Source organism: Corvus kubaryi, unplaced genomic scaffold (genome assembly GCF_017639235.1).
Source record: "Corvus kubaryi isolate FWS band 111438036 unplaced genomic scaffold, C.kubaryi_AGA036_p1.0 64961, whole genome shotgun sequence".
In the NCBI taxonomy this organism is placed as follows: Eukaryota; Metazoa; Chordata; class Aves; order Passeriformes; family Corvidae; genus Corvus; species Corvus kubaryi.
In genome coordinates this window covers 70,617-86,815 of record NW_024581644.1, presented here as the reverse complement: position 1 = coordinate 86,815, position 16,199 = coordinate 70,617, and the positions used below count along the sequence as shown (strand labels likewise).

The following is a 16,199-nucleotide window of genomic DNA, read 5'->3' as shown; positions in this document are numbered from 1 at the left end:
ACTGTGCACTGAAAAATCAGCCAGTCTTCTGTCACTGCTTTTAACCTGGAAAGGGATTTCCTAATTTTGGATGGAAGACTGTCCTGTGGCTGCCTGCTCCACCAAGAAGGAGCCACAGTTTCAACCACAGTTTCAACTCCCTGAAGTTCTAGGAAGTTGTAACATCTGGATCCAGTCTTCAAAGTGAAATATGTTCCCAGGAGTAAAAAGAAAAAAAAAAAAAAAAAGAAGAAAGAAAGCTATGGATTTTTTTTTTAATCCTGCAGAGTTTCAAGTCATTCCTTGATGAATGCGCCACAGCCCTCCCCAGTTGTTACATGACAGAAGAACATCCCACACCAGCAGCGTTAAGACTAAAACCTTTCCTTTCCTTGGAAACCTGGTTTCTGCACCTGGTTTCAGTATCAGTGAAACAGCATCACAAATGGGAGCTTCTGAGATAATGGAACAGAAAACAAAGTAAGGGAGGGAATAAAGATGCTTTATTTTGCAGATACCATCTGTCGTCGGCTGCAGGAGAAAAATGGAGTGGGTAAAGCCAATTTAAAATATTTCAATGTATCACATATCTGAAACGAAGAACGGCCTCAGTATCAACACACAATGCATCTGACCAGGCAACAGATACTCTCCTCAAGACTTAGACTCACTAACATCATCACACCCCCAAGACTTTTAAAATGTGAGAGTCACTCAGGACTTTCACCAATATTATTCCTTAAAAGCTCACAACAGGCCAAAACTCCAAACTGCTATTTATTCCTAACGTGATCACACAGCAGTAATGATGCTTTTAAAGCTTCTGTAAATATTGACCAACTGATCCTCAGGAGTCTTTCTGATAATAGATAATCAATTAATATTGCCCCCTCTTTAATTAATAGGAAACTGAGGCGAAGATGGGTTGAAGGACAAGCCAAAAGCACCAGTGGGATTTGTTGTCAGTGGGATTAAGAGAGCAATCAACAGGCTACGTTAGAATCATTTAGGTTTTGCAAGCTGCAGATCGAGCTCTCTAAGCACCACCACGAGGAAAGACATCCCTCATAAGCCACTCTCCATCTCCAGGAGCATGGCCCAAGGGGGATGGTCCCACCACATGCAGGGTTTCTAAGGTGCTTCCAGCAACACAGGCTTCACTGCTGTACAGAAAACCTTAGATCCCACTACTGTCACAGTTTCTGTGATGCTGAGCCTAAAGATCCAATTTGTTTTCAGCAATCACTTTTTGTTTGTTTGTTTTCTTAAACACACAAAAAGCATGTTTTTATATATTTATCTCCTTCCAGGTCTGAGCACTTTGTTGTCTGTTCTGCTCTTTCATCAGTCCTTAATGCCACCAGTCATCCCAAGCCAGGCTATCAGGAGGAAATGGCCACTGAGATCAGCTAATGCCACAGACCAGCTCAGCCTGAACTTCATTTTCATTTACACACTAAGATTAAATCTATCAATATTTGATGCATTTTGCTGACTGACTTTCAGAAGGAAGAGGCAAGTTTGAGCCAGCAGAGTGTGACCTTCTGGGGCAGAATGACAGTCCTCAGCAACTAAATTCTGTTCAACCTGAGTTGAGATTCAGAGTTATTTCCCCTGCCAGATTACTTTTTGCAGAACTACAGGAGAATGTTTTAGCCTCTTCACCTCCTGTTATGATTGACAACCAGCAGACCTTAAAGACCAAGATTAAATTCGCATCACATCCAGACTGAAAGCCAAGAAAACATTTCTCTTGCACAACCACCCTTTGGACTTCTACACCTGCAGTGTCCACTTCTACCTTGCTTGGGACACCTTAAACAGACTGTGATCAGACACAGAAGTGAATGTTGCTCTTATCCCAAGACTTCCCCCGTTCAAGGGCTCAGCAGGCTCCACTCCTGCTCCTGGATCCAGCCTTGATGTATCAGTGCACCAACTCCTCAGAAATTCTCTGTGTAGAGGCACAGATGCCACCAACCACATATCTGTGTTTTAATGGACTAACATCATAGGGAACATGAAAACCACTTGGGGGCAAAAAAAGTCTCTTGAAGTTCCTCTCAGCCTTCTTAGATCTCAAAAATTGCCTGCACTGCTTCCTGCCAATCCACAGACCTCCCCATGTGCCCTGCTCACATCCCTTTGATTAGACATCCCAAACTGCCCTTCCTTAAAGCTTTGCTCCTTTGAAAATAGGATGGCACAACAGGGCTTCACAGCTGGTGTGCCTCTACCCCTCCAGGTTAGTTAAGAAGTCCAAAAGACAGATTACTTTCCCAGCATCTGGCTTTCACCTGGAATGTGCCAGCAGTGCTGCATTTCTCTTTCTTAAACACAAGGAGAAAACCTAGGGGAGAATGAGGCTGTGCAGGTACAAAAGAAATGAAAAAAGAAAAGTCATTGCTTGCAGAAAAGGCTTCAGTGCTAGGGAAGAGAACTTGAGGGGCTCCTCTGTGCACAGCAGTGGGCACATCACTGAATTCCTGCCCAGCCTGCAGCTGCAGCCACCCAGCAGAGACCCAGGGAACTCAAGTTCCCCACACAGCTACAGGGAGCCAGGATCCAGCTACAAAGGACTGACCTCACTTGTCCAGGCACTGTGTCCCTCCCTGTGCAATGGAAAAAAACCCACAAGTCTCAAAGCATTTTTGTATCAAAATCTAAGAGAAAAACAAGGTTTTTAGTGAAAAGTGAAAAGGAGGGAAAACACCAGACCCAGGACAGAGTGTAATTGGGAAAAACTCTCTTTGTAACAGATGCCCATCAGGAGAGTGCTGAGGGAATCTGTGGCCCAGCTGGCTTTCCTTTTTCTCCCTGGAAGGAGAGAAGGTGTAAATATGTCCTGCTCAGCCAGAGAAGTCCCTGTCACACACTGCCCCAGCTGCTGCACAGTTGGAAGTTTGCCTTGCCAGCAGGTTTTCCCCCTCCACCCAGCATGTCCCAAGCTTATCTGAGCCTTCTTCCCCAGAATCAGAGGAAAACCCCACAGCCTCATCAGGCACCTCACTGAAGTCACCCAGAAAAAATGAGAAGAGGTTTTTGACAAGGATGCAGGTACCAGCTGATTATCAGTTGTTAGGCAGACTGATAGACTCTCCAGAGTGCAAGGCTTTGTTTAAAAAAACAAACAAACAATACCATCACACATGCACAAATGTGCAGGCTGAGTTCAGAGCAGCCATCATCATGTGTTGATTTAATTATTGTAACATTTCCCACTGTGCTATGCAGAAAGATCATCTGTGAAGAGCTGAGCAGGGTGCAAACATTTAAATCATTTTGTTTCCAGCTCACCACTTCAACAACTCAAGAGGCTGGTTGAATCCATGAGGTGCTGACTCCTGTAAATGATTTGTGGTGTTGGACTCCATCATACAAAAGGAAGTGTAAATGACCATGAGACAAGTCAGGACAGAAAGGAGTCCTCATGTGAATTTAAAAAGCTTTGGTCTGTAGTTCTGGAATTGTTTTTCAACATGAAATAAAACCAGTAAATGTAGTAAGAACTCAGTGGAAATCAATCAGAAAACCCACCAACAAATTCTGCCCCAAATGCCCTCAATATCCAAATGAAGCAACTGTTCAGATACCCACTGACTCTGTACCCAGAAGCAACCTCCCAAATAATTTTATAATGCACTGTCACAATTTCCTTACAGCAAATACAGGATGCTGATTGTCCATGTGCAGCACTATTTCCCTGACAGTCACACCAGATCTCATAACCTCGTCAGTACAATCCAACCAAAGGCCACCTGCAGTTACATCTGTTTGCTTCCCTGCCCTCCCTTGCTCAGAATCCTCACAAAGGAAAAAGCCTGTGGTCACATCATGCCAACTGCAACCTGCCTCCCCTTGGAAAGACGAAACTCTGCCTTTGAGATCCAGTGGGCAGTGGATGAACTTAGTCATTTGAGTGCTTTAGTGAAGCCAAAGTTCTGCAAAAGACCTTTCAAAAACCCCTTCACCACTGTGCAGCAATTTGGGCATATTTAGCCTAAGACACAGTGGTTTAGACAAAGCTCCAGTTACTGGGATGGAACACACTTTGCCACAGTATATAATTAATAACCCATACACAGTCAACACACTTGTTTAACAACAAAAGACTCAGAGCCCACATGCACCATTAGGAAGCAAGTGGGAGCAGAACATTATGCAGTGCCAGTCCAATTAAAATCTATGGGAAAGGAGTAAAAAAGCATACAAATACTACAGCCAAGTAGACTAATAGCCCACAATCACAATTTTAGTCTGTGTCTCAGGCTGTCAAAGCACTGAGTAACTGTCCAATTAGTCATGGGAAAGAATGGCTGCTGTAGTCAGTATGAGTGAGAACGTTTCAACACCGTTCCCCAGAGTTCCTCCCCCTGTGCTCAGCAGCCTTTCCACATGGCACAAGCCATCCATCACTTACCTCAGACCTGCTCATTTTTCAACCCATTCTCTAATTTTAGTTTGTACCACTAAGCTTTGCTGCCCATTGGGCAGAGTTTGGATCCTGCTGTTTGCTTCTGCTTCCGTTTCCTTTCTGGCTTGATGACCCTGCACAGGGTGGGCTAATTCCCCAAGAAATAAATTTACACTAGTTGGGAACAGAGGAACCAGGAGGAAAATGCCAAGGAAGGAGGGGCTGATCCACCACAGTATCTCTGGCTCCTGGGAGCTTGGTCCACCATCAGCTGCACAATGCACAAAGGTCTCCATCTGCTTTTGGCCACCAGCTGAAAGCTCCACACAGGGATGTGCATCTAAGCCTGGTCAGTCCTGTTGTAACCACATCTTTCCAACTCAAACATCCTCATACACTGCTGGCTTTGGTACAAATGCTGTGGCACTTTGCCCACTCGTGGCTTCCCCACGGCCATCCCAGGGCAGGGGAAGGCCACACAGCTCCTGCAGATACCCCAAGCTTTTACTTTCACTTTTCACTCACTCTACTTTGTCTTGCCTAAAAGACTTTCCTGATTTTATGCATCTTAACCACTTTGAAAAACACTATTTGCCATCTTTATAACAGAGTGGAAAAGCTTTTGAAAGGCAGACAATGAGCTGGCTCTGCTCTCTGCAAAGCCTCAATCAAGAGGGAAATGGCAGGCAATCTTTCACAGAATACAAAAGCAGCGTTTAGAAGGGACCACAGTTTAATCTGTGCTGAACACCTCTGAGCAACTGGAAGAGTCATGAGCTCGTTCTTCATTTAACAGATACAATGGAGTTGTTATTGTGCCCTCCTGTTTTCCAGCATACACGAAATTAACCCGTGTCACCAAAACACCAAGGGAGTTCAGTGCAGAGAGGCCCTTGTAACACAGTCTATAGCAGGTAAAAACTTCCATCTCTATGTAAAGAAAAGCAAAGGAGCTTTAAGAAAACCTGTGAGCATTCAGAGAGAGAGGTGCACACTATTCTCCACTGCTCTATCAGTGTTTTTCACGTTAGCTCTCAGGAGCACAGTGTGACTGCGAAGAGCTTGAGAATTACTTACGCTAGAATCAGGCACTTCATGAAGACTTGCCTATCAAGAGCAGAGTTGTAGAGGTCATGCAGGAGGATTTGCTGTGTACAGGAAGGTGGTAGCATCCTCTACACAGCCTTTCTTTGGCCTTCTCTTTGCCAGAGGACAGCCAGAGCTCTGCCCTTTCAGATGAGAACACTCCTTTAAAACACTATTTAGGTTTTTCACTTGGCTATAGATTCTGTCATTTGTGGCAAGGCTCAGAAACTGTATCAGCTGTTTTACAGATCTTCTGCAAAGAACAAATTACTGCCAGCACTGCCACCACCTGTACTGTCTCCACTTAAGTTACTCCCAGGCACATCCAATTCCTCCTTAAAAGCGCTGACCTAAGAATGATGCATCCATCAAAGCAGGACATTTACTCACAACTCAGAGCCACACAGAGACCCACCAGTCCTGTCACAAGGCAGGTAGAAACTAGGGATGCCCCAGAGAGTGGTCTTCTGGAACCACTCAGGACTCACAGGGAAGTGAAGCTTATTTCTTTAGGCAGCCCTTCAGGACGGATTTTGGTCACAATAAAGAAGACTGGCAGAGTTTAAAAATGATCTGGCAAGTTTATATTAAAAAAAAATTTTAAAAAAGAGAATGCAAGATCTTGCCTACACAGGACTTGAAACCTTTTCAGTGGGTACACGTGGTTTGGATTTGTACATACCATGATTATAAGTGATTAAATAACAGGGTTTTTTCTGAGCTGACCCACAGAGCCATCAGATCTGAGAATCTCTTCACAGACATGCCTTGGAATGTGATGCATTGCACATACCTCACCTTTGTGTTTCAATTCAGTGGGAACATTAAGGAGTGAACTCTGCAAGACCATAAATGCTCACCAACATCGTGGATAAAGCGCTCGATTTTCGACTGCATCCCCCAGTATCTGAACTCCACTTTACACAGTTTATATGCACACATGATGGGGTATTTCCCAGGGTTGTTCTTGTACTCTTGAATCCAATCTTCTGAGAGGGGCCCTCTTTTAGTCTTCACTGATTTATACAGCTTTGGATCCTCCTCAGCTTTGTATTCATGTGGAGGGATAGGATCTTTAACAATATCAATAGGATCTACAGAAAGAGAATGGAAACAGTTAGACACTTCCTTTTCCTGAGCGAAACAAGGAAACACCATTTTTCATGAGTTATTCCTGTTTTAGTAAGTACCAGAAGCATTACAGCAATTTAGTTTCTTTTTTCTTACACTTAAACAACTGATATTTAAATTGTTTATACACTGCTGCTGGGCAGAGATCAGCTCTGCCAGAGGAACGAGCACACACAGTTCCAGCAAACAGAGGCTTTGCTCCAAATAGATGTTTTTGCCCACAGTAACTGCAGATCCACAGCACTCTGGCAGCCCTGCACACTCTGTCTTTCCAGCTCCACACAGATCTGTTGCACATTCCATCTTCCAGCTTTTCTAATATCACTCCCAGCACTGCAGCTGTCTCAGCCAAGACAGTTAAATACACCTGCCCTGCTATGGAATAGACATTACCCGTGGAACAACTTATCCTTGGGTCCATCAGATGAGGGGACTGGTAACTCCTCATTTGCTATTGTTAGACCAGATGTACTGTGGAAAGCAGAAAGTTTAACTGAAGTCCTAATTAACAATCCAACAATGGAGAAGTGGAAACTGCAGCAGGAGTGGAGTGAATGAATGTATTCTAAAGATCTGCAACCCCCGGAGCTCAGCAGAAGCATCTGAAGTTTGGATTGAAGGGCAGGATCACACTTCCCAAGAAGTGACAGCTCTGTGACACCTCTCAGTGTAGCAGTGGGACTCGAGTCTGCTCAGCAGTGAAAGCCTGGTCAGACAGGCCCAGGAATGAGGACACTTGAAGTGAAGTACAAAAGTACCTCTTTGAAGTACTTTTGCCTTTTCTCATTAATTCCTTACATTAACTCAATCTTCTAAAGACAGCTGTGACCTGAGTGTTAACCTGCATGAGGGGCAGGACTAAAAGGAGAGGGAACAAAATTAAATGCACCTTCATGCTTCTGAAGTGCAGATAGGAATCATTTTCATATACATGAAGCAGCCACACAAATAAACAGCAATATTTTCACAACTCTACAGCTATTTTCTCCTCTTCTGTGGTTATTTCTACTCATTACCCCCAAATTCATTACATGTTTCACTTCTCTTGGGAACTACATATATAAGATAGAAAAGTATCAGCTTAAATTTGCAGATGGGGGATTCAAATTATTTCCATGGGATTTACATTAAGCCTAGAAGAGAATTGTGGTATCCTCATCCTACTTGATGTAACTCTCCATGCAGTGACACTGACAGGGATGCAGGTGTGTGTTTAGGGGGGATGGGCAGGCAGATGGACACACCAAGGAAAAAAAAAAAAAGGCAAAACTAAGGAAAAAGTGGAGGAAAAAGGCTATTCACCTAAAATGGTTTGTCTTTTTTCTGCAGCAGAAAGGTTGAACACGTTGTTATGGTCTCCTGGGTCAGTTTTGTAGTACGTCTCAATATCAATAGAGAACTTCTCCACAAAAGGACACGTGTACCTGAGAGCCAGAACAACACAGCTTAGAGTAAATCAGCCTCAAATCCCAGCCAGCCTTCTCATGTTTTCCTTCATATATGCTTAAAATATCAACTGCACAGGTTAAAGAGATTGTTCTTTAATAACTTCTGAAGACAGGAGCTCACCAGTTTTCAGCAAGGAGATAAATTTTGGGCCCACTACATAAAAAAGTTATGACACAGATACTGATACAAGGACACAGGAAATGCACCTGTGCAAGGAGGAAAGCTGCCTGGAACCTATGGCAGAATAAAATATGAACTAGTTCTGTGCACCACAGGGTTCCTGGCCAACTGATTGACTCATAGGCATTTCAAGAGAAGAGAGAAAAACTGACTGGAGGTGAACTTTAATCACGTAAAAGTCAGGCAGCTCCATTATATTCAGTCACTGGCAACATTCCACACGCAAACACTGACTCCCCACCTTCCCAGGATTCATGTTACTTGCAGAGACCAGCTAAAACAGAACTAGGAAACTTTTCTAGATTTTTCATAAAAATCAAAATACCCATTAAAACCTTCCTATTATGAAAGATGACAGGAATATCAGATTTGTAAATCCGAAAAAGAGCAAATGCTCTAAACCGGAGTAACTGGCACAAAGGTTATTTATTCCAGGGTATCTGAAGCCCTCCCTGACAAAATCAGCTGAAATGAGGAGGTCCCAGAGGGCTCCACAGAGCCTCTGGCTCTCTTTCCCCCTCAGGGTGAAAACCATAGGATGTAGTTTGTTATTTTCTAGTTAAATGACAGTCCCAGAAAAGAAGTGCTGTGATTATTTATTTATTTATTAAAATTTTTCTTTCCCCTGTACAAATGCATCCTGTCTTCCCTGATGATATTCAGCATGACATCTGTCCCAGCACTGTGCACATTTATAACTTCCCTGAGCTTGCAGAGATGTGCAATGTTAAGCAGAACACACAGTGCAGGATACAAGACTAAATAAGAACCATTCACGATTCCCCAAGCATTGACAGACAAAACAGCTCCACATTTTACAGCAACGAGCCACAAACTCTCAGGTAGGTGTGCAGTCAGCCCAGGCAAACTCCTGAGATCAAGCTCTGCACAGGAATTTTAGGATTTGACCCCAGTTGCTCTAAAGGATATTACTGGAGAGGGAAATGCCACTGCCAGAGAGCGACATCAAGCCCTCTCTTTAACAAACAGCTGTGGATGTTTTGCCCAGTTTTTACCTCGTCCTTGTGTAAGGATAAGCATTCCAGGACTCCTCTTCGACGCGCAGAGCTGCCTTGGGCAGTATGGAGCGGAACCAGCTGGGGATGTGCATCCCGATGTGGTAAACCTTGTGCGTGTACTGCCCGCTGCCCCCCGGGCCATCCACGTAGGGCCTGTTCTCCAGGATCTCCACTCCGCTGCCTTCCCCACATGTCTCCTCTCTGCTCTTTTTCTGAAAGAGAAATATGTCACAAATACATCACAAAAATGTTCATTTCCCAGGGCATCGTACACAGACCGGGCTCTCAAAGCACGTGGACACTGGGGATGGTTTCTAGGACTCCTTTGAAGCAGAGCAGAGCTGTAGCAGCATCCCAGCACTAAGATTACCAAACCTACAGATTATAAAGGAAAAATGAGAGACTCGCCTGGCTAACACAGAGATTTGATTTATTTGGGACCTCATGAACATTTCCATTTGGATGCTCAGTTTGAATAGAGATGCAATGACACCTCAACTCCTGTTCCTGTACCAGGTAACACATCGCACTCCAAACCTTGGCTCCCGCTGTGAACCACCCAAGAACACAAAAACCTTTTACACCAGCAGATGACACAGCCAAGGGGAGTTTGTCCAACTTGGCACATCCCTGTGGTGATGTGTCAGTGTGAAGAATCACACACACTCTTGGTGCAGCAGCATCTCAGGCTGGACACCAGGAAGAATTTCTTCAGTGGAAGAGTGGTCAGGCATTGGAGCCACCATCCCTGGAGGCACTCAAGAAATGACTGCATGTGGCACTCAGTGCTCTGGTTGAGCTGACAAGCTGGGAATTGGTCACAGGTTGGACTTGATGATCTCAGAGGTCTTTTCCAACCTCAATGATTCCATGATCACAGTTATAAAGACTATTCTATGACCTAAACCCACAGGATTTGGGGCTTTGTTGCATGTGATCTGGCCCAGCAGCAGCTCTCCAAGAACAGCTTGGAGACTATGCTCTGCTAATTAAGATATTTAGAAGAAACAACCCAAGTTTGCCAGAACGATCACTGCACCCCCTGGCAGCCTCTGCATTTTGGCTTATTTGTAGGACTGTCCTTCAGTGAGAAACCTGGCAAAAAATCCTCAATAAAAAAATACTAATTTCAGTGCTTCTAAGATGAGCTAGAGGCAAACCAAATATTTATTAATTTCTCACACATTTCAGCAGATTGGATGATGTATAACCTCCATCATTTCCAAACAACAGATTCATTCTGTTAGCATTTTGAGATTATTGTTTGTATTTGAGAGCACAGTACTTTGGAAATTAAGGGGAGAAAAAAGGAATTTCATACCAAGAATCAACTGTGAAATATAACACAATAACAATTCCTCATTTTTGGCATACAGACAATTCAAAGGATAACACGGTTTAACAGAAAATTTTTAATAAGATGCAAGAGAACAACTTCTTATCTTTTGAGGACAGGATGTTAAGCCAACAGAGCTGTTTAGAAGTAAATAGCCCTGTTTATAAAGAGCTCTCAAGTGATTTTACATTTACAGCTGTAACTGACAAACCTAAATAACTGACAATCTAAATAATCACTTTTTCCTGCCCCACAAACTACTGTAGAAAAAACCAGAAAAGTACTTTTTTATAGTTTATTTCTAACACTCGGCTGGCAGTTCATTAAAGCACACATCCTCTTCTAACAAATTACTGTCTTTCAGTTCTTATATAAGCACTGACCAAGTCCTGTACAAATATTTATGACAATAACATTAAATAATCTTGATGACCTCAAAATCTGCTTAATTCAAAGGTCTCAGAAAAGGCAGTAACCCAGCCAGCACAGTGCAAGTGTCAGACAATAACTGCACAGCATCTGCTCTGAAGAGTTGATACAAATTATAGAGATTTAGAGTTTTGTTATATGGCAGAAGCACATGGAAATCATAAGCAGAGGGAAGATGAGTTTTCTTCATGCAAAGTTATTCAAAACTCCCTTCTAGATTGCACAGTTACAGCAATTCCTGTCAATTCTGCAAGTCCTCATTTGGGACCAAAATCCACTGAGGAGTTTTAGTCACTATCACTCCCCACTTCACTTTTCCCCGTTCAGCCAGTTTTAACAGAAACCTCTTTGCATGAAGATGAGCTGCCTGGTTCTCACCCTGGAGAACCCACAGTACTGGTCAATTTTTGCTGTACATGAACAATTCCACCAGCAGCTTTTCCACACGACCTGGAACTGGTGATGCACTGATGGTGGGAGATGGGAGGGTGGCACAGTGTCATTGTCCCAACACACTGTGAAAGAAGGAAGGAAGAAAGAAAAATCCAAGTTCACTGAGACTTTCTGTGAAAGTCAGTTCACGTCCCACTTCTGATTTGTGGTTATTTTATTCACTTCTGTGCAGCTGCAGCAGACTGCAAACCCTGTTCTGGGAGCAGGGTGTGCTTCCTCCTCCAGCCTTTCCAGATGACCAACTTCAGCCCACAGCCTTTGTCACCCAGTTACAAACCTTAAGCAAATTTTGGTCCTTCACATTCCTCCTACTTGTCACTTATCTACATAAGATATGACAAGGGCAGCAAGAACATTTTCTCAGATGAATGTGAAATAAGAGCTGCAGCTCTGCTGACAAAAAAAAAAAAAAAAAAAAAATCAAAGATTATATCCCAAACTATCTTTAGAGCCAGGACTTTTGAGTCAGGCCAAATTTATACTCATAACACAACACACTGCTGGGAAGGATAGTACGATCAAAGAGAAACTCCCCAGGATAAACCCACACAAAGCTGCTTCCCAGCCCTCCAGGCTCTTGCACTTAGCAGCTGGCTTGTTGAGAAGACAACGAGCTGCAGGGAAGAGAAGAAGGGCCAAGAGTCAGGAGAGGTGGTGAACAGAGCAATTACTGACCAGTCAGAAAGACAAAGAGAAAATATGTTTCTCATATAACAAAAATAAAGACATCAGCCACATGCACTTGAGAGAGCAGGATGGTACTCTGGGCATAAGAGGTGCTGTGAAAGTGGAGCACTTCTGGGAATGAAGAGCAATTTGCTCTGCAGCCATTGCAGCCTCTTCATGCCACTGTGCCTGAGCTACAGCCTGGAGAGGGCTTGTTACAAGGAATTTGTCTGTAAACAACAATTAAAAAACAACCATCCATTAGGTAAACATTTGGCTTGAAAAGTGTGTGGCAGGCCCTCTCCCAGGAATATCTGCTGGAGGTGCTGATGTGCAGGCACTTTAGAGTCAGTCTTGAAGGTTTCCACCTCAGAGAGAAGTAGAGACTTTATTCAGCAGATTACCTGGGTCATTGCTACTTGCTACTGACAAAGCATCTTCCCCCTCTATAAATATCTGAGGAATGGTCCCCAACAAAACCAAAGAGTAGCTAAAAGCCTTTATATGCAGGTTATCTAACCTGTAATCACAGCAAACCATGTTATATTGTATTACAAGAGGAAATCCAGTCATCCCTTTACAAGCCCCTCTCTCCTGCTGATGACACTCCATGTTCTGCACAGCCCCATCAATAGCTTTTCAGGACAGATGGTGACACAGATCCCTTCTAGCTAAAGTAATAGCATTAAATTACTCATAACAGGGAACCCAGAGAAGCAGATGCACCATGATTAGCAAGAATGCCAGTTACTTAAAGGCTTCTATTAAAATAAATCTCTTGGCACAGCAACATAGCATGGGACACAGCACATGACCTCAGCATAACAATCACAGATGAATAATTCCCATGAACGTCGCTTAACCACTGGGCCAGCCTAACCCCATTTATCATCTGCCCTTCTCCACAGCAGTCAAACAGCTGTAAACAAAGCCTTCCACAGGCAGGTTCATCAGTTCTCAGATCTTCCATCTCCTTTCCCAGTTACAAATGTCTCCCCACCAGAGCACATCTTGCAAAGCCTTAGTCCAGCAAACCACCTCTCCCAGGTGAACAGAAGCAGGTGACTCAATGCAATTTGTTGTTTTTCTAGTGGGACAGAGTTTCATAAAGGAATGATGGTTGACGGCAACAGAAACTTCCACAACCCGAAGAGTCTCAGCACAGCTGGAGGACCAGCATTCCCAGAACAGGAATGCATAATGCTGGATAAAACAGTTAGGATGCAGTTTATTGCATCAGCTGGAGAAATACACAAGTCAGGCTGTGTAAATTAAGATTGCCTCGTAATGTTTTGCTTTTGGGGAATTAGATGAAAAACAGCCCCATCAACCAACTCAGAAGAACACCAAGAAGAATATTAATCCTAAACCAGAGTTCCTCCTGCTGTTCCTGCCCTGGAATCCGGCACAAGCTGCTCACAGGCTCAGGTCCACAAGCACAGAATCTCTGCAAAGCCGACAGCAGCATGGCAAACAGCTCAGCTGGTTTAGTTTCTCCTGAAGTTGTCTGGTTTTATTGTAACTACATTGAGCCCTGGAATGGTTCTGCAGAGAACAGTAAGGATGGGGTAGGCTGCACAGTGATAATGGGTGATCCGGGCATGTTTTAGCTTTCAAAAATAGATTATAGCTACAATCTCACCTTGTTTACCACTGATTATTGCCTATAGTACAACCTCTCAATCTAAATATGTGAGACAGTGATTACAAAAGGTTGGGATGCTTTAGCTTCCTGATGAAGTTCTTACTTCCTTTCAGCAGTGCAGTCACACAGTGCCACAGGACCCACGAGAGTTCTGATTTGAAACTACTCCAATTATGAAGACTGACAGCATCACGCTTGCAGACTATCATCCATGGGTAAGGAAGACACGAATCATTGTCTGGAAACAATAACCAGAAGATTTTTTTGGTGGTGTTTTTTTCCTCCAGCTCCCATTTGGAAATGGGGTATTTTGACAGTCTGGGCAAAACTCTTCTGGGAGAATGCATTAAAATAACACTGAACTCTCAGGATTTTTTTTAGCCCACTTAGACACAGATAGGGATATGAGAAGGTTCCAGCCGGCTGATGGTTTCAGTTAACAAGGACAGCAAAGACATCTCTGTAACCACAGAACAAGAACAAGACAGCAAATATCCCCAGAGGACCCTGCTAACATACTTGTTCATATTGTTGTGGCAAGGGAGACTGAGAAAACATTCTCTGTGACCAATTACTATTTTTTAATTGTTTTGGATGCTAAGGCTACCACAAACACCAGTTAAGTCCCCAGAAACAGATCCTTCCTTTGGGAACCAGAGAAAGCGTGAAGTGCCTCACACAATCCATCAGACCACAAAAATGCCTGAAGCTGCTCAGCAAGATGACTCCTGCCATCACTGGAGAGACCGTAAGACCTGTTTTCACTAACCAGACTTGTTCTGTTCAGTTTTAGAAAGGCAGTAAAAAGGCGCCTAGGGTATAAACAAAATTTAGGCTGGGGGAGAGGAATAAACTCTTTGCTCTCAATCTCTTCCATATGCTCAGGGAAAAATAGTCCCAACTATCTCCAATTGGACATTATTTAGGCTGAGGGACATTTCACTCTTACAATTGATTTTCCAAGGTGGCATCTTCTTCACACCACCAAGAGCCTTCCTTGCTGTACTCCAGCACTGCCCACCAGCCGTCCTCACTCCCACCCCAGGCACCATACACTGAGGAGGTACCAGTGACACTGTGACTGGGACCTTGCACGTGGTAAACTTGAACAGAAAAGCTGGGAGAGGTTGTAAGGACAGCAGCCTGTTAGTCTCAGCCATGTAATTTGGTTTATTGTGGCAATATCAGCAGTCAAACACCACAAACAAACCAGCACAAAATATGACAGCACATTCCAGCCATAGGTCCAGAATTAAACAGCACCTAAAACCAGAAAGCCAATGAGGGACACACTAGGAAACACCAAAAAGTCCTGGAACTAATGCTTGATTTATTCTTAACAGGTTTTGCCAGCACAGGATTGCTGCACACGGGTAACATGTCCAGTGAGGGTGTGCCTGCTCAGGGTGTACCCACTCTGCCTGTGCTGCGGAATGACTCAGCTCTGTGTTCTGTTAACCACTCCTTCACGAGCATTTGAGCTGACATCTAATTCATTACGAGCAATCTGCTTTCACCACCAGCAACCTTCTGCCTGCTGATGCAGATATCTGATAGACCAGGCCCCATTCATGGTCACTATTTACTGCAGGTAATCAAAACCTAGGTCTTGAGCTATGAAAACAAAATGCTGGGTTATCCTAAAAGTACAGTAGTTTCATACTTTCCAAGTTGTTATTTTGTTTTCTTTTCAAAACGTGCACATCAAAGACCTGAAATGCTCGATTAAAATCATATCACCATAACCAGGGCAAAACCTGAGCAAACAGCTTTGTTCAGAGTGAAAGAAGGGAGCGGAGCAGAGGAGATGGAACTATTCCATTCTTAGACAAACCAAGATGCAGAACTTCTCATCATACCAAAACCAACATAATTTTATCAGTGCACAACATGTTCTCAAAGCAAACAGGAAGTTACAGGAATTAAATTAAAAATAAAAATCACCCTTACTGTTATTTATGCAGGAGAGTGCTGAAGTATAACAGCACACACGACTTCTGGCTGTCAAAGGTTTTCATGCTCCAGTCAAAACAGCTGAGTTCTCTCACATTAAAGACGATGGAATCAACAAAAGAGCACCATTTTGAAGAAGGAAAAAGTAACTTGAAGGCACAGAGCTGCTGGCAGGGCTACAACCAGTACCCAGATCTCTGAATCCCCATTTCAGCATCCTAACCATCTTGTGACAGTGTTCTTTGCAGGGCTGGAGTAGGGATCTTTATCAAAATACAGCAAAACAGTACTCAAACAGGGAAGCTTCTCTACTCCTGCTTTGCAGGAGTTGAGCACAGTCTTAAGGGTTATATTAGAAAGACAATCTGAAAGACAGGCAGGGGCTTTCCTTTAACAATGGGATCCCTGCTATGACAGGGATGGTTTTAACAGAACTTTTGAGCCTGCATTTTGTAAGGT

At 43.6% G+C, this 16,199-nt stretch overlaps 1 protein-coding gene across 2 annotated transcripts in view; it reads right to left on the bottom strand.

Annotated features, from left to right (window-relative positions):
- Nucleotides 1-16,199, bottom strand: part of LOC121672784 (membrane-associated phosphatidylinositol transfer protein 2-like) — a 91,800-nt gene that overhangs the window by 19,565 nt on the left and 56,036 nt on the right. For both annotated transcript variants that reach the window (XM_042045635.1, XM_042045634.1), the window contains exons 3-5: nt 9,256-9,470; nt 7,913-8,034; nt 6,340-6,573 (exon numbers count right to left, since the gene is read on the bottom strand). In XM_042045635.1, coding sequence (XP_041901569.1) covers nt 6,340-6,573; nt 7,913-8,034; nt 9,256-9,470 — 571 coding nt within the window. The remainder of the gene's footprint in view (nt 1-6,339; nt 6,574-7,912; nt 8,035-9,255; nt 9,471-16,199) is intronic.